Source organism: Lithobates pipiens, unplaced genomic scaffold (assembly GCF_037356315.1).
Source record: "Lithobates pipiens isolate NorthernLeopardFrog02 unplaced genomic scaffold, aLitPip1_a1.2 Scaffold_13, whole genome shotgun sequence".
Lineage (NCBI taxonomy): Eukaryota > Metazoa > Chordata > Amphibia > Anura > Ranidae > Lithobates > Lithobates pipiens.
Genome location: NW_027507718.1, coordinates 548702037 through 548724429, shown reverse-complemented (window position 1 = coordinate 548724429; position 22393 = coordinate 548702037). Strand labels below are relative to the sequence as shown.

Below are 22393 nucleotides of genomic sequence, written 5' to 3'. Positions count from 1 at the left end.
AAGAATCTGCAGCTAACTACACTGCAGTGTACAGCTTTACTAAAGGCAACATTAAGTGCAGATACCAATTCAAGAGGTAACGTTACAGGCTAACCCCACATCTTCCATGTAGCAGGATCCGGGAAGGGTTCCCTGAGTCGCTGCTGAGGGGAGACAGATATGGAAGCTGCAATCCAGGGGGATAAGAGATTTCACCATGTGAAAAACCAAAGTCTTCAATCTTGTAATATGATCTAAATCATAAGCCAGAAACCTGCTCTCAGAATAGAAAGCTTGCCCATTACCTAAGGACACTAGCAAAAAAAAAAGAGTATTGGTGGAGCTGGGAGGAGTTATATGGGCTGTCCTAACAACTTTGTTAGCTACTGACCTCACAAGAAGGTTGCAGCCAAAATGAATGTGCCGTGGCATTGCCAGGAAAGGTTCCACCTGCTGGTGGTGCTGTCGGACATTTGGCTTGCAGTACTGATGTCCACCAGAGGGTGTCTCCTGGCAGTCTGGAACTGTCAGGAAAGGTTTCACCTGCTGGTGGGCTATCTGATCCTTGGGCCGCAGTACTGGCGTCCACCAGCGGGTGTTTCTTGACAGTGTAGAGCTTACATTATCTCCTGCGATCAGGCGTCACCTAAGCCTGATTGCAGGAGATGTGTATTAATACCCAGCAAACACACACACACTTGCCTTGGTATCGTCCTTGTGCCCTGGCCTGAACCTGTGATCTCTGAACCTGACCCTGACTCTGAACCTGGTACCTGAACCCTGTGCCCTGTACCTGAAACCTGTGCCCTGTACCTGAAACCTGTGCCCTGTACCTGAAACCTGTGCCCTGTACCTGAACCCTGTGACCTGTACCTGAACCCTGTGCCCTGTACCTGAACCCTGTGCCCTGTACCTAAACCCTGTGCCCTGTACCTGAACCCTGTGCCCTGTACCTGAACCATGTGCCCTGTACCTGAACCCTGTGCCCTGTACCTGAACCCTGTGCCCTGTACCTGAACCCTGTGCCCTGTACCTGAACCATGTGCCCTGTACCTGAACCCTGTGCCCTGTACCTGAACCCTGTGCCCTGTACCTGAACCATGTGCCCTGTACCTGAACCCTGTGCCCTGTACCTGAACCCTGTGCCCTGTACCTGAACCCTGTGCCCTGTACCTGAACCATGTGCCCTGTACTTGAACCCTGTGCCCTGTACCTGAACCCTGTGCCCTGTACTTGAACCCTGTGCCCTGTACCTGAACCGTGTGCCCTGTACCTGAACCCTGTGCCCTGTACCTGAACCCTGTACCCTGTACCTGAACCATGTGCCCTGTACCTGAACCCTGTGCCCTGTACCTGAACCGTGTGCCCTGTACATGAACCCTGTGCCCTGTACCTGAACCATGTGCCCTGTACATGAACCCTGTGCCCTGTACCTGAACCGTGTGCCCTGTATCTGAACCATGTGCCCTGTACCTGAACCCTGTGCCCTGTACCTGAACCCCGTGCCCTGTACCTGAACCCTGTGCCCTGTACCTGAACCCTGTGCCACAGAGAATGGCATGTGGTGCCTCCTATTACACAGTTTGCTTTATATGATCTACTGCCTTTAATGTCTGATTAAATCTTTTATATATATATTTACTCTTTTTTTTTTTTTTAAATAGACCAGAAAACGATCAAAAAATTGCGGTACACAAAGTAGCAATGATATAAGATTCATATTTAATGTATCTACAACATAATTAGCATGGATAGCATTTTAGTAACTAAAAACTCTATTAGTAAATACATTATGTAATTTACATTTCCTGAAGGGGCTTTCCTGTTATGCCCCGTACACGCGAGCGGATTTTTCCGTTGGAAAAAACGAGATTTTTCCGAGGGAATTCTGATCAAGCTTGGCTTGCATACACACGGGTCACACAAAAGTTCTCTGAACCTTCGACCGTCAAGAACGCGGTGACGTACAACACTACGACGAGCCCAGAAAATGAAGCTCAGTGCTTCCGAGCATGCGTCGAATTGTTTCTGAGCATGCGTAGGAATTTTGCGTGTCGGAATTGCTACAGACGATCGGAATTTCTGATCAAAACTTTTTCCGACCGAAAAATTTAAAACCTGCTCTCAATCTTTTGCTGGCAGGAAATCGGGCAGCCAAATTCCGATGGAGCGTACACACGGTCGCATTTTCAGACAAAAAGCTCTCACCTGTATTTTGCCGGCCGAATTTCCGATCGTGTGTACGCGGCTTTACAGTGCAAGACTTTGGTCAAGATAGTGTTCCGTTTTACAGATTCCTTTTCAGCATTTGTTTTTTTTCCCTGGCATTCAACTCTGGTTTCAAAATTATAATATAACATTTTGGGAAAAATATACAACCCAATATTCCAGCACTGGAGGTCAGTATGGCGAATATCTCCACAGCCACCATGTATTTCCCTCTGGTGCTCAGATAGGCCGGGATCATGGCAATCCAGACACTGCAGAACACCAGCATGCTGAAGGTGATGTACTTGGCCTCATTAAAACTGTCCGGTAATGTCCTCACCATGAAAGCCAGAACAAAACTCACAGCTGCCAGAAACCCCATATAACCCAACATAGAGTAGAACCCGATAACTGACCCTTCATTACACTGAATGAGGATCTTCCCAGGATAGGAGTCCATGTCATACTCTTGGTAGGGTGGAGACACCGACAGCCAAATAACACAGATCAGAACTTGGATAGAGGAACACGTCAGAACCATAGAACTGGGTACTTTGGCTGTGACCAATTTTTTCCAGGAATTGCCGGGTTTGGAGGCTTTAAAAGCAATGCAGACAATGGTGGTCTTGGCCAGAACAGAAGACACAGCGACGGTGAAGAAGATCCCAAATGAAATTTGTCTCAGCATGCAGGTTATATCCACAGGACGTCCGAGGAAGAAGAAGACACAGAGGAAGCTCAGCAAGATGGAGGTCAGGAGGATGAAGCTCACAGTCCGGTTATTGGCCTTCACGATTGGCGTGTCCCGGTGATAAATAAAGTTACATAATATGAATAATGTTATCACTGCAAATAATAAAGAGGCTGATGAAAAAACTAAACCCATCACATCATTTTCATAGGACAGAAATTCATATGTTTTGGGAACACATTTCACTTTCCTTTCATTTGGCCACTCTTCATCAGGACATTTGATGCAGTTTCTACTATCTGTAATGAAAAAAGGAAAATAAACAAATGATTTATGCCTATACAAATAGAGGAGACTAAATACAAATGCTAATTTCAGCCTAAATAATACTTTTAATACCATAATTTTGTATGGTTGCTGGTGTAGCACCATCTACCTTAGGTAGGTACTAGAGTAAGATTTTTATTTGTAGTGCAGGTAAATTTAAGCAGGCCTAACCAAAAGCTAGGCCTGTTTGTTTTGATCTGTGGGCTGAGAGTGGCCTAGAGTAGGCTGGGGACCAGGGCCGGTGCTACCACTAGGCAAACTAGGCGGCCACCTAGGGCGCCCTGCTGCCCAGGGCGCCCGGCCATTGGTTTTCCTACTCTCTTCTCTCTGCAGCAAGTAGCTAAGTCTCAGCATTAGCAGGCAGCTGCCGCTCCCTTCACACATAGTGTCAGAGGCGCAGCAGTGGTGGAGGACTGTGTCTGTGTCCCGACTGCTGCAGCAAGCAAACATTCATTGATGGGCACTGGTAGGCTGCATTGAAGGGTGCTGGTGAGGCTGCACTGAAGGGTGTTGGTAGCCTGCATTTGATGGGTGCTGGTGAGGCTACATTTGATGGGTGCTGGTGAGGCTGCATTTGATAGGGGCTGTTGAGGCTGCATTTGATGGGCGCTGGTGAGGCTGCATTTGATGGGCGCTGGTGAGGCTGCATTTGATAGGGGCTGTTGAGGCTGCATTTGATGGGCGCTGGTGAGGCTGCATTTGATGGGTGCTGGTGAGGCTACATTTGATGGGCGCTGGTGAGGCTATATTTGATGACCGCTGGTGAGGCTGCATTTGATGGGTGCTTTATTAAAAAGGTGGGATTTGCATGGGCAGGGAAAAGGGGACGGAGTCAGCCGGGGGGGGGGGGGGGGGTGGCAAAATGAGGTTTCGCCTAGGGTGTCAAAAATCCTTGCACCAGCCCTGCTGGGGACTCAAAGCTAGCTTCATCTTTTGGTTACCTCCCTTCTGCTTCTAGAGGCTTCTAGAAAGAAGGAGCGGAAGAAAGGTGGCGCTGTCTGGGGTGTCCTAAGGAGCTTTGACCAATCCCCAACCTGGATAGGCAGGGGGATGGCCTCCTTAGATACCTATAGTCAGCCCAGCTGGGGAGGAGTTGTTTGGGTGGAAAAACTGAAGATGGAGTATTAGGCTATCAGGGCCTTTGAGGAAGCTCCCCAGTCTGGGGGGGGGGGGGGTGACCTTGGGCCAGGGGGCTCGGAACTGAACAGGAACCCCACACAACACAAGGAGTGCCCTGAGCAGGAGCAGGAGAGGACAGCAGGGAAAGTCTCCAGGAGGGATCCATCAGGTGTCGGTGAGTGATAGGCACACTCGGAAGAGCTGGAAGAGGCATGCCGGAGCGGACTGGGAGTGTGCAGTCTGAGATGGATGTAGAGCCAGCGGGAGAGGCTGTGATGTTACTGGCAGTAAATTCCGGCTGCTGCAGCTGGGAGGGCTGTCGGGGTCTGCAGAGGACTGACTGGGAGCAGTAGTCTACCAAAGAGGGCAGCTAGCACAAGAACTTTCTTTGCTACATCATAGGGGCCCGTGGTCCCTGCCTGGAATAAAACCGTTTTGCTAAGGCCTGGCTGAAACCAGAGTCAGGCCTAACCATGTGCTGGCTGTGCCTGAAGAATTGTGCTGGATGGAGAAGTAGAGATAATCTGCAGCAAGTGTTTTGCAGAAGCGTATCTAAATTGCCCCAACCATGTAAGAATCTTTTTTTCCTGGGCATCCCATGAATCCCTTAACCCCGTCCAAATTCTAATCCCGCAATAAAATACAAAAGAAAACAAAGCTGACGGACTTGTTCATCGTCTTGGAGTGTCTGGAAGTGAATGTTGGGCTGGGCAGGGTGACAGGTGGGCCACATCACTTAGCAGCCCCTATGGGGTACCGCTAGACTGGCATGCACAGTTCTATTCTGGCTTCCATGGGGGCTCCATGTGTGTAATTCTCATTGAAATTCATGGTTAAGCTCAAATTATAAAAATAATAAAAAAAAATAGTGATGTAATGGAAGGACTTTAATCACCCTAACCCTAAAAACACTATAAATTGGCCCTAAAAAAAATTTTTTTTTCCAATTTTTATTTTCTGAGGAAATTATATAAATATCTTAACCACTTTCAGCCCCGGACCATTTTGCTGGCTTAAGACCAGACCACTTTTTGCGATTCGGCACTGCGCCGCTTTAACTGACAATTGCGCGGTCGTGCGACGTGGCTCCCAAACAAAATAGACGTCCTTTTTTCCCACAAATAGAGCTTTCTTTTGGTGGTATTTGATCACCTCTGCCGTTTTTATTTTTTGCGCTATAAACAAAAATAGAGCGTCAATTTTGAAAAAAAACGCATTATTTTTTACTTTTTGTTATAATAAATATCCCCCAAAAATATATTAAAAAACATTTTTTCCCTCAGTTTAGGCCGATACGTATTCTTCTACATATTTTTGGTAAAAAAAAAATCGCAATAAGGGATTATTGATTGGTTTGCGCAAACGTTATAGTGTTTACAAAATAGGGGATAGTTTTATATCATTTTTATTAATAATTTTTTTTTTTTTACTAGTAATGGCGTCGATCAGCGATTTTTATTGTGACTGCGACATTATGGCGGACACATCGGACATTTTTGACACATTTTTGGGACCATTGTCATTTATATAAATGCAGTGATTCCTGTGTAAATGACACTGGCAGTGAAGGGGTTAACCAGTGGGTGGCAGTGTAGGGGTTAAAGCGGAAGTCCACCGGGACTCCGCGTTTTTTTTTTTTTTTTTTTTAAAAGCCAGCAGCTACAAATACTCCAGCTGCTGACTTTTAAATAGTGACACTTACCTGTCCAGCGCGCCCGCGATGTCGGCACCCGAAGCCGATCGCTCGCTCATCTGTAGGGTCCTGCCGCCGCCATCTTGGGTATGGGAATCAGGAAATGGAGCCTTTCGGCTTCATTTCCCGGTTCCCTACTGCGCATGCGCGAGCCGCGCGGCGCAATCCGGACGGTCCCCGCTGCCTCTGGGATCTGTGTGTTTCCCAGCAGGCAGCGGGGCACTTGCTGAAGGGGGCGGGCGCTTGCGGAAAGGGGCGTAACGTACGCGCCTTTCCGCAGAGAGCTAGCCCGGAAGTGGGTGCAGTTACCTGGATTATCCAGGTAACTGCACCCCCCTCCCCCCTGAAAGGTGCCGATTGTGGCGCCGGAGGGGGGGGGGATTCCGATGAGCGGAGGTCCATTTTAGGGTGGACCTCCGCTTTAAGTGTTCCTAGGGGCGTGTTACTAACTGTGGGGGGTTGGGCTTTGTTTTAGTGAACACTGATCTCTGCTCCAATCACATGGAGCAGAGATCAGCGTCACTTGTTGCTAGGCAGAACGGGGAGTTGCTGTTTACAACGGCATCTCCTCGTTCAGCTGCCCCATAAGACGATCGCGGGTATGTCCACGGCGATCGGCAGCGGCGCGCTCGCGATGGCAGGGCGGCATTTAAAACTGGACGTACCTGTACGCCAATATGCCTGCCCGTGCCATTCTGCCGACCTACATTGGCGTGCGCTGGTCGGGAACTGGTTAAAGAATGCATTTAGTACTAACTGATGCAATTATTTGAAAACTTTCAGGGCCCCGGAGCCATAACTCCCAACTGTCCCGGATTTCGAGGGACTGCCCCTGATTTGGAGCACTGTCCCTCTGTCCCTCATTCCTCCTCATGTGTCCCTCATTTCGGTCTGATCCATATAGTTGTATATAAAATGCACTTTTTATCTATCAAAAAGTGTTTTCCAGCCCTAAACTTTTCATCTGATTTCTAAATTGCTAAATTTTGAAATTCTGAAAGCCAATATAAAGGAATAGTAGCAGTAAAAAAAAAAGCACTTGTGAGTTTAACCAATCTTGTTTTTTTTGTACAATTCTCCTTAAAGGGGGCGTGGCAAGGGGGGTGTGTCCTCTACCTGCATACTTTTGTTGATAGGTGTCCCTCATTTCCATCTCAAAAAGTTGGAAGGTATGCCGGTGCACACAATCACGAAGGGCCCCTGCCTGCTGGAGCCCTTTCCATTGGTCCTGGGCCCTTTCCTCTAATCTTGGGGGGGGGGCCCTTCCCTCCAAGCCACGGGCCCCTCCCACTGATCTGGGGTCCCTTTACTCCTGTTGGAGCCCTTTAATTTTATGTGACTTTGGTGGAATTTGAGTGCCATACACTGCAATGTTAAATCCCAAAGGTAGCAAGCAAGACACAAAGTAATTGCAAGCAAGTCTTGCTGCTTTAGGGTTGCAGCAGTATGAACTGAGCTCGTGTTTTGCAGTGGTGCCCTTCCTGCCGTCTTAGTACCCCATGGTTGCCACTTTTTCTTCAAGCCAAACCCGAACACTTTATCGGCGCACAGCAATATAGTTTTTTTTTTTAGTATACACTATAGGATTGTAACAGACCTGGGACACCTTTGGGCGCTCCAAAGAGAACAGTGATGCAAAACGCACAGTGCCCTCTCACTCTTCTGTCAGGCCCTGTTTCAAACCACATTCCTGTCTGAATGTGTCCAGGTTTCAGGCAGACTGAAACCCGGACGCATGATTCAAAACCCGAACTGTCCGGGTGAAACCCGGACAGGTGGCAACCCTAGAGTACCCCTTCGCAGTGGCTGAACACCAAGGCCTAGTTGCAGGTGCAACCTTTGGGACCCAGATAGTTCCATTACTGGTTCGGAGTCTCTGGACCTTTACGATCATCTCAGTTATAATCAAACAGAACCAGGTCTAGTAATGGCTCATGAGTAGGGTTTCGACCTCACCCCTTTAAACCCAAACACATTTAATTACACGGGTTCTGTGGCTGATTAAGGTGGTAATTAAACTCACTTTGTGCCTTACCTGCATTCAATTAGCCACAGAACTCGTGTAATTAATATGTGTTTGGGTTTAAAGGAATGAGGTGGCAACTCTACTCACGAGGCAAAGTCTTAGGTTCAGACCAGAGATCAGGGAAGGCAGCGGATAGTTGTGATCAGACCGGGGAAGGTGTTAGGAAACCTAGGTATATGCACAATAATGTTTTAAAGTGGGTGTAAACCCTTACAAACCACTTTGACCTACAGGTAAGCCTAGATTAAGGCTTACCTGTAGGTCCAAGAAATATCTCCCAAACCTATACGGTTTAGGAGATATTTGCCCGAAGACGGGCACCGCTGTCTACGGCGCATGCGCCGTAGACAGCGGCGCGCAGGCGCACTGAGCGTGGCATCCTCTATAACGAAGATGCAGCGCAATGCCGCGCTTCCCGGCTCCCGTGTGCATGCGCGGGAGTGAAGTCATCGCGGCTTCGCCAAATGACAGCGGCGGAGCGGCGAAACCCACCGCAGAAGATGGATGCGGCAGACTACAGGGGACAGCGGTGACTTCGCTGGCTCCTGTGTCAGGTAAGTGACACATAATGGACTACTATGCGATGGGATGCGATGCGATGCATAGTAGTCCATTATGCTTTGCCTTTGCAGGGAATGAAAGAGGAAGTAAACCCATCAGGGTTTATTTCCTCTTTAAGGTTAGAGAATCACTAAAGAAGAAAGGATAAGAAGAGCAGATCCAGTGGCGGAATTATAGGGGTCGCCAAGTTTGCCATGGCGACCGGGCCCCTTGCTGCAGGGGGCCCTTGAGGGCCCCCTGTACTCTTCCATAGGAGGGGAGGCTGAGAAAAGCTCCCTGATCATCAGCCGAACTGAAATTGGCACTATGCGGGGAGCTCCTCACATTAGCCTTCAGTGAAAGCACAGTGCTGTGCTCTTTGTCTCCCCCTAGAGTGCAGTACCCGGCAGGAAGAGCCAAGGTAAATGTCTGCCGTTTTTTTAAATAAGACTAGCTGCTGTATTTGTGTTTGTATGTGTGTGTGTGTACGAGCATGCTTGTGTGTGTCAGTGAGCATGCTTGTATGTGTGTGAGAGCATGCTTGTATGTGCGTGTGTGTGAGCATGCTTGTATGTGTGTGTGTGTGCGCATGCTTGTATGTGTGTGTGAGCATGCTTGTGTGTGTGTGTGTGTGTGAGCATGCATGTGTGTGTGAGCATGCTTGTGTGTGTGTGTGTGTGTGTGTGAGCATGCTTGTGTGTGTGTGAGCATGCTTGTGTGTGTGTGAGCATGCTTGTATGTGTGTGTGTGAGCATGCTTGTATGTGTGTGTGTGAGCATGCTTGTATGTGCGTGTGTGAGCATGCTTGTATGTGCGTGTGTGAGCATGCTTGTATGTGCGTGTGTGAGCATGCTTGTATGTGTGTGTGTGAGCATGCTTGTATGTGCGTGTGTGAGCATGCTTGTATGTGCGTGTGTGAGCATGCTTGTATGTGTGTGTGTGAGAGCATGCATGTGTGTGTGTGTGAACATGCGTGTGTGTGTGTGTGTGTGTGTGTGTGTGTGTGTGTGAGCATGCTTGTATGTGCGTGTGTGAGAGCATGTATGTGTGTGTGTGTGTGTGTGAGAGCATGCATGTGTATGTATGCATGTGTGTGCGCATGTATGATGGGCACAGCGGCAGAGTTTGATGGACACAGTAGTGACATTTGATGGGAACAGTAGTGACATTTGATGGGCACAGTAGTGACATTTGATGGGAACAGTAGTGACATTTGATAGTACAGTGGTGGCATTTGATGGGCACAGTAGTGACATTTGATGGGAACAGTAGTGACATTTGATAGTACAGTGGTGGCGTTTGATGGGCACAGTAGTGACATTTGATGGGCACAGTAGTGACATTTAATGGTACAGTGGTGGCGTTTGATGGGCACAGTAGTGACATTTGATGGGCACAGTAGTGACATTTGATGGTACAGTGGTGGCGTTTGATGGGCACAGTAGTGACATTTGATGGTACAGTGGTGGCGTTTGATGGGCACAGTAGTGACATTTGATGGTACAGTGGTGGCGTTTGATGGGCACAGTAGTGACATTTGATGGGCACAGTAGTGACATTTGATGGTACAGTGGTGGCGTTTGATGGGCACAGTAGTGACATTTGATGGGAACAGTAGTGACATTTGATGGTACAGTGGTGGCGTTTGATGGGCACAGGGGCTGTAATTGATGTTTTTTAAATCGGTTCCTTTATATGCGGCCACCCACTTGGGACTGGGCCCTGGTGTTCCACCATTGGGCTTGGAGAAAAGAGCCCTGTCCGGAGGTCGGGTTGGGGGGGGGGGGGTCGCCCGCCATGGTTTCCTGCATCGGGGCCCTGAAGGTTCTAGTTACGCCACTGAGCAGATCTTTGGCTCTACCAAGAAGTCAGCAAAAGCAGCTCCCATACACTGCACCGATCACTTCCCTTTGGTTGTATTTCTTATCACAGTTGTGTTTTCTACTATTATCTTCTGTCCATTCCCACCTGTTATGTTGGACACCTCCCCCTCGGAACACGGGACACAGTCATAGCAGCACATGTAGATCCTTTTGTTCGAAGCTTTTCTATACCCCGGAGGACATCCGTCATTGCAGCGTGATTCCGGCATCTTGGACATGCAACAAAATATAATGGAGCATTCACATATTGAACGGGAGCGATCATTTACAGTGCCTTCACATTTTTTACTTTATGTTATTTAAGGTTTTCATAAGACCGACTTTCATCACAATTTTCCAAAAGTACGAAATTGACGTAGTGTATAGTGTAGGACAGTAATAGAAATCGCTCAGTAACAATGTTTCTCTAGTGAATAGGTGTGCAGTGAAAGACGTGCACAAATCAAGTTTTAGATGAAGGGAGGGAAGGTAGGTACTGGGGGGGGGGGGGTAATAATGTAAAGGGGTAGGAAGGGTAACAAGGGAGGAGGGAAGTCAGAGGGGTACATCCATGGAAGGACTATAAATTCACTTTCAGTGGCGGCTGTGCCCTATTTTTTTGGGGGGGGGGATGCAAACAAAGCCCCAACCCCCCCATCACTTGCACGTGATAGGGCCTACAAATGGACAGATAGATAGATAGACAGACAGACAGACAGACAGACAGATAGATAGATAGATAGATAGATAGATAGATAGATAGATAGATAGATAGATAGATAGATAGATAGATAGATAGAAGAACTGGAAGAAGGAGCGGAGGCCCGGCAAGAAGAACCGAAGAGGGGGACAAGACCCCCAAAGAGGGGGACAAGACCCCCGTAGTCGGAAAAAGACCCCCGGGCGGCAGCAAAGAAGAAAGCCGGGCTCCTCCGCTAGTAAAAGAGCTAGCAGAAGATAGCGGAGGAGTCCGGCGAGAAGACCCCCCAAGACGGAAGAAGATTCCCGGAGCTGTGCAATAAATAATTTTTAACCCTTGTGTGTTGTGTTTTATTTACATTTTTTTTCAAAGTTTAATGGGTATGGGTACATTGTACCCCATACTCATTCACATAGGGTGGGGGGCCGGTATCTGGGGGCCCCCTTATTAAAGGGGGCTCCCAGATTCCGATAAGCCCCCCGCCCGCAGACCCCGACAATCAACGGCCAGGATTGTCGGGAAAAGGCCCTTGTCCTCATCAACATGGGGACAAGGTGCTTTGGGGTGGGGGGGCCACACGGCCCCCTCTTCCCCAAAGCACCCCCCATGTTGAGGGCACACGGCCTGGTACGGCTCAGGAGGGGGGGGGGGCGCTCGCTCATCCCCACCCCCTTTCCTGACCAGCCGGGCTGCATGCTTGGATAAGGCTCTTATATGGACCTTGGGGGGAACCCCCCGCCGTTTTTTCGGCGTAGGGCTTCCCCTTTAAGTCCATACCAGGTGACGGGGCCAGCGACCGAAGGCGGCGACATTGACTTCCTTCGCTAGTCCCGGCTACATGGAGCCGCGTTCAAAATGAATGGACTTTCCTCCGCGTGCGGGAAAGTCCATTCATTTCAAAAGTCCGTCAGACTTGCACACACACAGCCGGATTGTCCGCCGGACTCGCAGTCCAGCGGACAATTTGAGTCAAAACTACTTTCTAAGTCCGCCGGACTTTTGGGGAAAAAAAGTCTGCCGGAGCCCACACATGGGTGGATTGTCCGGCGGACTCCAGTCCGCCGGATAGTTTGATTGTGTGTACGAGGCATAATAGGACAGAGCCTTAATGGGATTGGAAACCCAAAGTTGTGGTTTGTTTTTAAGACAGTGAGCCATTTGCAAATAATGAAAGTAGGCTTCTGGTTCTGGGCCAATTTCTAAGTCTGCTTTAAGGCAGTTGAGAGGCTTTATTTGGCCATCTTGGACTAAGTCTGCCAGAAGTAGGGAGTCATGTTTGGGCTATTTATAAATAGTAAGGTCAGGGAGGAGCAATTTGAGAGCTTGTAGGGGTAGTTTAATAGGGGACGTGGGGGTATTGCTCCAGTTGGTGTTAGTAAATTTGCACCATGTTCTGATAGCTGCTAGGATGGTTGGAGGAAGGTGGCGAGGGAGTCTTGTTTTGGGATTTTAAACTTCCAAAGCCAGTTTTTTAGGTTTTTGCCTGGGGTAATGTGCCTTTCTAGTCCACCCCCAGCGGGTGGAAGCCTTTGGAAGGAACCACTCTTTTAACTGGGCTAGGATGCCTGCTGTGTAATAGTCCGCTTTATCGACAAGGCCGGAACCCCCTAATAGTCTGTGTTTAATGAGTCTAGTTTTGGACACTCTTGGTTTCTTTCCTGCCTAAATATATTTGTGGAGAGATGCTTGGAGTTGATATCATTTTTAGGTACGGAATAGGTAAATACGCTGTAGGAGTACAGTCATCTTAAATGACGCCAGGCGGCGAGCCCACAAGAACTTGTGTTTCTCTAGCTGAGTAAGAGATTGGAGAACTTTCCGTTTATATTGGTTATACTTTTCTTTATATAGGTTCTTCAGATGTTTAGTTAAGGGGATTCTTAGATAGGTTATGCCTGTTTCTGCCCAGTGAAATGGGAATTGTAGGGACAAGAAGTTGCAAGTGGTACCACCTACTCCCAAATCCACGGGTGTCCGTAGAACTTTTTTCAGGGAGAGGCATCATTTTAAGGTCACCCATGCTCTGCTCCTTTTTGACAATGTCTACAATCATCGGCTCTCTTCATTTATATTTTGAGACCGGTAACATAAGCTATGTGATTTGGTGGTGTTAACCCTTATAATAAGAGATCCCTCCAACATCATTTAGTATAGATTGTAGAACTGGTAGGGACGAATGTGGGTTGGTCAGCATTGAAATAATGTCATCGGCAAATAATCCTGTGGTTATATTCTCCAACTTGGAAACAAGAAATTTGTTTGGAGCTTTGTATAAATTCTACCAGTGGTTCTATGATCACATTAAAAATGAGGGGTGAGAGGGGACATCCCTGGCGTGTGCCATTCAATATATGAAATGGGGTAGAGAGCATCTCTGCTACATACTCTCATGCTGAAGGAGCGAAGTATAATTCCATAATGGCGGATAATATGGATAAATCCAAATTTGATAAGGACATCTTTCATATATACCCAATGCACTTCTCTAAGGACAGAAGCAGAGACGGTGTTCCGTCGGTGCTGGCTGAGTGAATGAGGTTTCGGAGTCTTCTCATGGCCTCAGAAATGTGCCTACCTTGGATAAAACCTGTATGATCTGCATTAATCAAAAGGGGGAGCATTTTGGATAATCTGGTTGCTAACAGTTTGGCAAACAATTTTAAATCTACATTGAGAAGGGGAATAGTCCTAAAATGTTGGGGGGGGGGGGGGTATCCGGGTCCTTTCTTGGTTTAGGTAAAGTGACAACTATAGCAGATAACATTTAATCAGAAAAAACTTGAGGAGGAGGTAGCGTCATTGAAAAGATTTTGAAGGTGAGTACTCTGAATGGTCAGAGGTGAGTAGTGGGGTCCCCCAGTGTTCTGCTCTGGGACCAATCCTGTTTAATTACTTCATAAACGACCTGGAGGATGGGGATGGGGTAAACAGTTCAATCTCTGTATTTGTGCACAATACTAAGCTAATACTGAGTATTGAGCTGAACTGTTTGAAGTATTCTCTCGGCAGACTGTAAAGTCCCGGAGATTTACCAGTTGGAAGAGATTGGATCATTTGGGCAATTTCTTGATGGGAAAATGGGGAGTTCAGTTCTATTAATTGAGTTTTTCTAAAGTTAGAGAGATGTACCTTGGATAAAAATTGGCAGATTAGGTCTTGGGTAGGTTGGGGAGTGGTTTGGTCATTCTTAAGGTTGTGTCAGGAAATGCTCTGTAGAAGGAATCCTGCTGCAGGTGCACGTTTGCGACCCCAAGTGCGCGTGCGAGTTTTGGCGCCAGATGAACTATTTAAACAGGGCTTGTAAACAGAGCCAGTCTGGTCTGCAGCTTCCCGTGACTCCTGCTACCTGTAACTTGTTCAGAGATATGTGTCTGCGTTTGACCCGGCTTGCCTTTGACTCTTCCTGCTTGTCCTTGACCTTGATCCTGCCTGCTCCTCTTGTTACCATACTGACCACCTGTTGCTGACCAAGCCTGTACTCCGACCTGTCTTGGCCTCTGCACCTGTTCTGGCTTCTCAAAACCTGTGTGTGCCTGTGCCTGTCTGTGCTCCACATCCCTCGGGGCTGATCCCCTGGGCGCTCTTGCTAGCATCCAGGTGTGTGGTATCCTGATATGCGCTGATCCAGCTCCACAACTGTCTTCTGTTCTGACTGGTCCTCATCCCTGTGGCATCAGGAATTCTGGAGCAGCTCCTCCGATAACCAACCTTTCAGGCACCAATACCATTCTGCACGCTCAGGTCCCCTGTCTTCTCTATCAGGGGCGCAAGTCAGATACTTAAGGGAGGCCTTCCTCTGCATTACCGGGCTCATCCACAAGGTACGTGAGAACGTGACAGGTTGTAAAGGGATTCATAGTACCAGCTGAAAGCTTTGTCTTGGGGGTTACTGTGAGGATCTGCTATCCTCAACTTTTTTCTATATGTCTTGGGGGTTACATAGTAGGTGAGGTTGAAAAAAGACATACAGTCCAACCTATGTGTGTGATTATATGTCAGTATTATCTTCTATATCCCTGTATGTTGTGGTCATTCAGGTGCTTATCTAATCATTTTTTGAAACTATCGATGCTCCCCGCTGAGACCACTGCCTGTGGAAGGGAATTCCACATCCTTGACGCTCTAACATTAAAGAACACTCTACGTAGTTTAAGGTTAAACCTCTTTTCTTATAATTTTAATGAGTGGCCACGAGTCTTGTTAAACTCCCTTCCGTGAAAAAGTTTTATCCCTATTGTAGAGTCGCCAGTACGGTATTTGTATATTGAAATCATTTCCCCTCTCAACTGTCTTTTCTCCAGAGAGAATAAGTTCAGTGCTTGTAACCTTTCCTCATAACTAATATCCTTCAGACTCTTTATTAGCTTTGCTGTACTTCTCTGGACTCGCTCCATTTCCAGTACATCCTTCCTGAGGACTGGTGCCCAGAACTGGACAGTATACTCCAGGTGCGGCCGGACCAGAGTCTTGTAGGAGAATTATCCTTTTATCTCTGGAGTTGATCCCCTTTTTAATGCCAATATTCTGTTTGCTTTGTTAGCAGCAGCTTGGCATTGCATGCCATTTCCGAGCCTATCATCTACTAGGACCCCCCAGGTCCTTTTCCATCCTAGATCCCCCCAGAGGTTGTCCCCCCAGAGTATAGATTTCATTCATATTTTTGCCACCCAAATGCATTATTTTTCTACATTGAACCTCATTTGCCATGTAGTTGCCCACCCCATTAATTTGTTCAGATCTTTTTGCAAGGTTTCCACATCCTGCGGAGAAGTTATTGCCCTGCTTAGCTTAGTATTGTCCACAAATACAGAGATTGAACTGTTTACCCCATCCCCATCCTCCAGGTCGTTTATTAACAAATTAAACAGGATTGGTCCCAGCACAGAACCCTGGGGGACCCCACTACCCACCTCTGACCATTCCGAGTACTTCCCATTTATCACCACCCTCTGAAATCGCCCTTGAACTTTGAACTCCAGTTGATACGTTTTTCTTTGGTAAAGGGGTGGTGTATATGTGGGATTGTGGCCTTGTTGCGTAGGGCTCAGATTTGATTCGAGCCATGTCTTTCCCTTCCTTGTTAGAAGTACAGTAAAAGGTGGCCTTGAGCCTATGGTGGGCTTTTTTAAAGGAGTTAAAGAGGAAGTAAACCCTGATGGGTTTACTTCCTCTTTTATTCCCTGCAAAGGTAAAGCATAATGGACTACTATGCATTGCATTGCATCGCATCGCATAGTAGTCCATTATGTGTCACTTACCTGACACAGGAACCAGTGAAGTCACCGCTGTCCCCTGTAATTCCGAGCGTCCATCTTCTTGGTGGGTCTCCGTAGGTCTCGCTGCTTCGGCGCTGTGATTCGCCGGAGCAGCGATGACGTCAATCCCGTGCATGCGCATGGGAGCCGACACTCGCGGCATATCGCCGCGATCTGTGGCTTACCCAGTGCGCCGTAGACAGCGGTGGCTGTTTTCAAGTAAATATCTCCTAAACCGTATAGGTTTAGGAGATATTTCTTGGACCTACAGGTAAGCCTTAATCTAGGCTTACCTGTAGGTCAAGGTGGTTTGTAAGGGTTTACAACCACTTTAAGGAGAAGATCTTTTAGCTCTTGGCGAAGGGCTAGTAGTTTAATTTTAAGATCGTGGGTTGGATTGAGTTTTTTTTTTGAGAGTCAATGTTAGAGATTTCGGTGGTAATCTCATCAGGATGCTGCGTCCTCCTCTTTTTTTGCCAGAGAGCTTAGTTTAAAGCGGAGGTCCACCCTAAAGTGGACCTTCCGCTCATTGAAACCCTCCCCCCTCCGGCGCCACAATTGGCACCTTTCAGGGGGGAGGGGGGTGCAGGTACCTGTACAGTACAGGTATCTGCACCCACTTCCGGCGTAGATTCTGCAGAAAGGAACGCCCCTTTCCGCAGAATCCACGCCCCTTTCCGAAAGTCCCCCCGCTGTCTGCTGGGAAACACACGGATCCCAGAGACAGCGGGGACCATCCTTATTGCGCAGCGCGACTCGCGCATGCGCAGTATGAAACCGGGAAATGAAGCCGAAAGGCTCCACTTCCTGATGCCCATACCCAAGATGGCGGCGGCAGCACCCGAGAGACGATCGAGAGATCGGCTTCGGGTGCCGACATCGCGGGCGCGCTGGGCGGGTAAGTGTCCTTATTTTAAAAGTCAGCAGCTGCAGTATTTGTAGCTGCTGGCTTTTAAAAAAAAAAAAAAATGGCGGAACTCCCGGCGGACTCCCGCTTTAAGGAGAAGATCTCTTAGCTCTTGGCGAAGGGCTAGTAGTTTAATTTTAAGATCGTGGGTTGGATTGAGTTTATTTTTGAGAGTCAATGTTCAATCTCATCAGGATGCTGCGTCCTCCTCTTTTTTTGCCAGGGAGTTTAGTTTAACCACTTGGGATCCGCGCTATTGCAAAATGACGGCATTAGCGCGGACCCACATTTTCGGGACTACGTCTATTGACGTAGTCCCGGTTACGAGCGGCCTGCGCGCCCCCTGAGGGGCGCGCGCGGCGCGCTCTGTGATCGGCGAGTCCGTGAGACTCGCCTGATCACCGATCCGTGTAAGGGGTCGATCCCGACCCCTTATCACGTGATCAGCTGTCAGCCAATGACAGCTGATCATGTGATAGAACGGAGCCGGTAATCGGCTAGTATTCCTCCTCGCGCTGACAGCGCGAGGAGAAAAAAAAAAAGCCGATCGCCGGCGGCCGTGTTCGGGACATCAGTCCCGATCACGGCCAGCAATTTAAAAGGACACCTGCCCCCTGCCAGTGCCCACCTGCCACCCGCAGTGCCATCCTGAAATAAAGTAAGTGCCCCCCTGTCAGTGCCACCCAGCAGTGCCCATAGTGCCCACAGTGCCACCCAGCAGTGCCCACAGTGCCACCCAGCAGTGCCCACAGTGCCACCCACAGTGCCACCCAGCAGTGCCACCCACAGTGCCACCCAAAATCTGCCTCAGGTGCTGCACCCCAGTGCCGCCCATCAGTGCCCAGCAGTGCCGCCCATCAGTGCCCAGCAGTGCCGCCCATCAGTGCCCAGCAGTGCCACCTATCAGAGCCACCTATCAGTGCCACCTATCAGTGCCCATCAGTCCCATCTATCTGTGGTACCTATCAGTGCCCATCCGTGCCACCCATCCGTGCCACTTATCCGTGCCACCCATCCGTGCCATCTTATCTGTGCCCATCTTTGCCCATCAGTGCCGCCTTATCTGTGCCCATCGGTGCCGCCTTATCTGTGCCTATTAGTGCCGCCTTAACTATGCCTATCAGTGCCCACCAGTGCAGCCTATCAGTGCCCACCAATGCAGCCCATCAGTGCCCACCAATGCAGCCCATCAGTGCCCACCAATGCAGCCTATCAGTGCCGCCTAATCAGCGCACTTCAATGAAGGAGAAAAATGACCCGTTTGCAAAATTTTATAACAAACTATTAAAACATGATTTTTTTTTTTTTTTTTTTTGCATCTTTTTTTGTTTGTTTAGCAAAAAATAAAACTCCGAGCTGTAACTAAATACCACCAAAAGAAAGCTCTATTTGTGGGAAAAAAATGATAAAAAATTCATTTGGGTACAGTGTTGTATGGCCGCGCAATTGTCACTCAAAGTGCATCAGCGCTGAAAGCTGAAAATTGGTCTGGGACTGAGGGGGGTTTAAGTGCCCAGTAAGCAAGTGGTTAATTAACATTCCTCTGATGAAGGCTTTATGAGCCATCAAGAGGGTAGAGGAATGGGGAAGTGATCCTGCGTTGTGGTCTGTTAGGTGGTGGTGGATTTTTTTGGGTAATCTGCATTTTTATTGCGCAAATGTTTTAAACAAAAATCTGTTACAAATGATGTTTAAAATATATATATATATATAGAAATTAGTCACATAAAATGATTGTCGCTAAATAATTGAGATAATTAAAAATAAAGTTCTTTCTTACTGTGCCCCTTTTCCATGCGATGACTCCTGGTTTAATATTCAAAGGTCTATCAAGGTCCGGATGGTCCATAAATGTGGCCAGGGATCTAATACTAATGTTGTTTAGTAATCCACCCCTGTTAAGGATATGATATCTCCAGTTTCCTAAAATCAGCTCTGTGGGCACTTCCCCTCTCTCATTAATGTAGATTTCTTCTCCGGTTGGTTCCACATAATGAACTTTCCTGACATATCTGTGCAACTTTCCATAATTAAAGAAAAAAAAAAAGACACATTAAAGCGGTATACCCGCTGACACTTTCTTTTTTTTTTTTAATACCCCTGTAAGGCAAAAAGGCATAATGAGCTAGTATGCAGCGCCGGGAGGGTCCGGCGTCACAAGGGGAATATCTCCTAAACCAAGAATATGCAATTAGTGGACCTCCAGCCGTTGCAGAACTACAAGTCCCATGAGGCATAGCAAGACTCTGACAGCCACAAGCATGACACCCAGAGGCAGAGGCATGATGGGACTTGTAGTTTTGCAACAGCTGGAGGTCCGCTAATTGCATATCCATGTCCTAAACCGTAAGCCTGTAGGTAAAAGTAAAAAAAAAATAGACTAAACAACCACTTTAAAGGGGTTGTAAAGGTTCGTTTTTTAATTTCTAAATAGGTTCCTCTAAGCTAGTGCATTGTTGGTTCACTTACCTTTTCCTTTGATTTCCCTTCTAAGAGCCGGTTCACACAGCGGGCGATGCGAGGCGACACGACTCGCCTCGCCTCGCTCTCGCAAGTCGCCCCCGTTCTGTACAATGGAACCGTTCTGAGAGGAGCGACTCGAGTCGCTCCGACTCAGAAAAAAGGTTCCTGTACTACTTTTGGACGACCTCGGGGCGACTTGCATTGACTTCTATACAGAAGTCATTTGCAAGTCGCCGCTGAGGCTGCGGCAGGTCGCGGCGAGGCAAGTCGGAGACGCCTCGCCTCACCTGCAGTGTGAACCGGCCCTAAATGTTTTTTTTCTTTGTTTTCTTTGTCTGAATTTCTCACTTCCTGTTCCTCCTCAGTAAGCTGTTCTGGCTGACTAACCACCAGCTCAGATGATGGTGTGAAGTTTACTGAGGAGAAACAGGAAGTGAGATATTCAGACAAAGAAAAAAAACATTTAGAAGGGAAATCGAAGGAAAAGGTAAGTGAACCAACAATGCACTAGCTTAGAGGAACCTATGTAGAAAATAAAAAACGAACCTTTACAACCACTTTAATTCTCACAAGCACTGGAGTTTCAATGTTAGCATGTCCTCAAAACTAAAGGGAGCTAAAATAATAATGATAGCATTCAGTTCAGTTAACCACTTTCAGACCGGACCATTTTGCTGGTCAAAGACCAGACCACTTTTTTGCGCTTCGGCACTGCGTCGCTTTAACTGACAATTGCGCGGTCGTGCGACGTGGCTTCAAAACAAAATCGACGTCCTTTTTTTTCCCCACAAATAGAGCTTTCTTTTGGTGGTATTTGATCACCCCTGCGGTTTTTATTTTTTGCGCTATAAAGAAAAATAGAGCGACGATTTTGAAAAAAACGCATTATTTTTTTACTTTTTGTTATAATAAACATCCCCCAAAAATATATAAAAAAAAACATTTTTTCCCTCAGTTTAGGCCGATACGTATTCTTCTACATATTTTTGGTAAAAAAAAAAAACGCAATAAGTGATTATTGATTGGTTTGCGCAAAAGTTATAGCGTTTACAAAATAGGGGATAGTTTTATGGCATTTTTATTAATCATTTTTTATACTTTTTTTTTTTACTAGTAATGGCGGCGATCTGCGATTTTTATTGTGACTGCGACATTATGGCGGACACATCGGACACTTTTGACACATTTTTGGCATCATTGTCCTTTATACAGCAATCAGTGCTATATAAATGCAGTGATTCCTGTGTAAATGACACTGGCAGTGAAGGGGGTTAACCAGTGGGTGGCAGTGTAGGGGTTAAGTGTTCCTAGGGGCATGTTACTAACTGTTGGGGGGTTGGGCTTTAATTTAGTGAACACTGATCTCTGCTCCAATCACATGGAGCAGAGATCAGCGTGACTAGTTGCTAGGCAGAATGGGAAAATGTTGTTTACACCGGCATTTTCTCCATTCAGCCGCCCCGTGAGACGATCGCTGGTATGCCCACGGCGATCGAGTCCGCGGGACCCGCGACCGGACACACGGGGGGTCCCGACCAGCACGCGAGTGTGCTGCCAGCGGCGTGCTCATGATGGCAGGGCGGCATTGAAGATTGGACGTACCTGTACGCCAATATGCCTGCCCGTGCCGTTCTGCCGACGTACATCGGCGTGCGCTGGTCGGGAACCGGTTAAAGCAGAAACCCAGGCAGACAAAAAAGACATTAATTGATGGAGTCTTGTATCTATTAAAGTGATTGAAAAGCTTGATTTTTTTTTTATTACAAATAATAAACATGTCATACTTAACTGTTCTGTGCAATGGTTTGCAGAGCAGCCCCAATCCTCTTCTTCTAGATTTCCATGCTGGTGCCCCTCCTCTTTGGTGAGTGCTTACCATAGAAAGCTGCGTTCTATGGGGACACTCTTACTGGCTCATTCCCGAGCTGCCCTGTCTGTATCAGCTCTGCCCACTGCTCCCTCCTCATTATTATTATTATTATACAGGATTTATATAATGCAGACAGTTTACGCGGCACTTTACAACATTAGGGTAGACAGTACAATTACAATACAATTCAATACACGGAGGAATCAGAGGGCCCTGCTCGTTAGAGATTACAGTCTAGGAGGGACGGTCAAGTGATACAAAAGGGTAATAGCTGTGGGGGATGAGCTAATGGAGAAAATGGTGCAGTTGTTAGATGGAGGCAGGATAGGCTTCTCTGAAGAGGAAAGTTTTCAGGGATCGCCTAAAAGTGGATAAATTTGGAGACATTCTGACAGATTGGGGTAGCGAATTCCAAAGGATGGGCGAGGCTCGGGAGAAGTCCCGGAGGCAGATATGGGAGGAGGTGATGAGGGAGCTAGAGAGCAGGAGGTCTTGGGAGGAATGAATAGAGGGTGATTAGGTTGGTATTTTGAGACTAGGCTAGTGATGTAGCTGGGGGCAGAGTTATAGATGGCTTTGTAACTTATTGTTAGTATTTCAAATTTAATTTGTTGGGTGAGTGGCAGCCAATGGAGGGATTGGCAGAGAGGGGTAGCAGACACTGTGCGGTTTGTAAGGTGGGTGAGTCTGGCAGCAGCATTCATGATGGACTGAAGGGGGATAGTCTATATCAGTGATGGCGAACCTTGGCAC

At 47.6% G+C, this 22393-nt stretch overlaps 1 protein-coding gene across 1 annotated transcript in view; it reads right to left on the bottom strand.

The window, feature by feature from the left end:
- Positions 1-1731: 1731 nt before the first annotated feature.
- The window catches only part of LOC143975829 (vomeronasal type-2 receptor 26-like), a 60734-nt gene continuing 40072 nt past the window's right edge, over positions 1732-22393 (bottom strand). Inside the window, exons 6-8 of the mRNA XM_077478394.1 lie at positions 19088-19327; positions 10552-10675; positions 1732-3177 (exon numbers count right to left, since the gene is read on the bottom strand). Coding sequence (XP_077334520.1) covers positions 2267-3177; positions 10552-10675; positions 19088-19327 — 1275 coding nt within the window. The 3' untranslated portion in view covers positions 1732-2266. The remainder of the gene's footprint in view (positions 3178-10551; positions 10676-19087; positions 19328-22393) is intronic.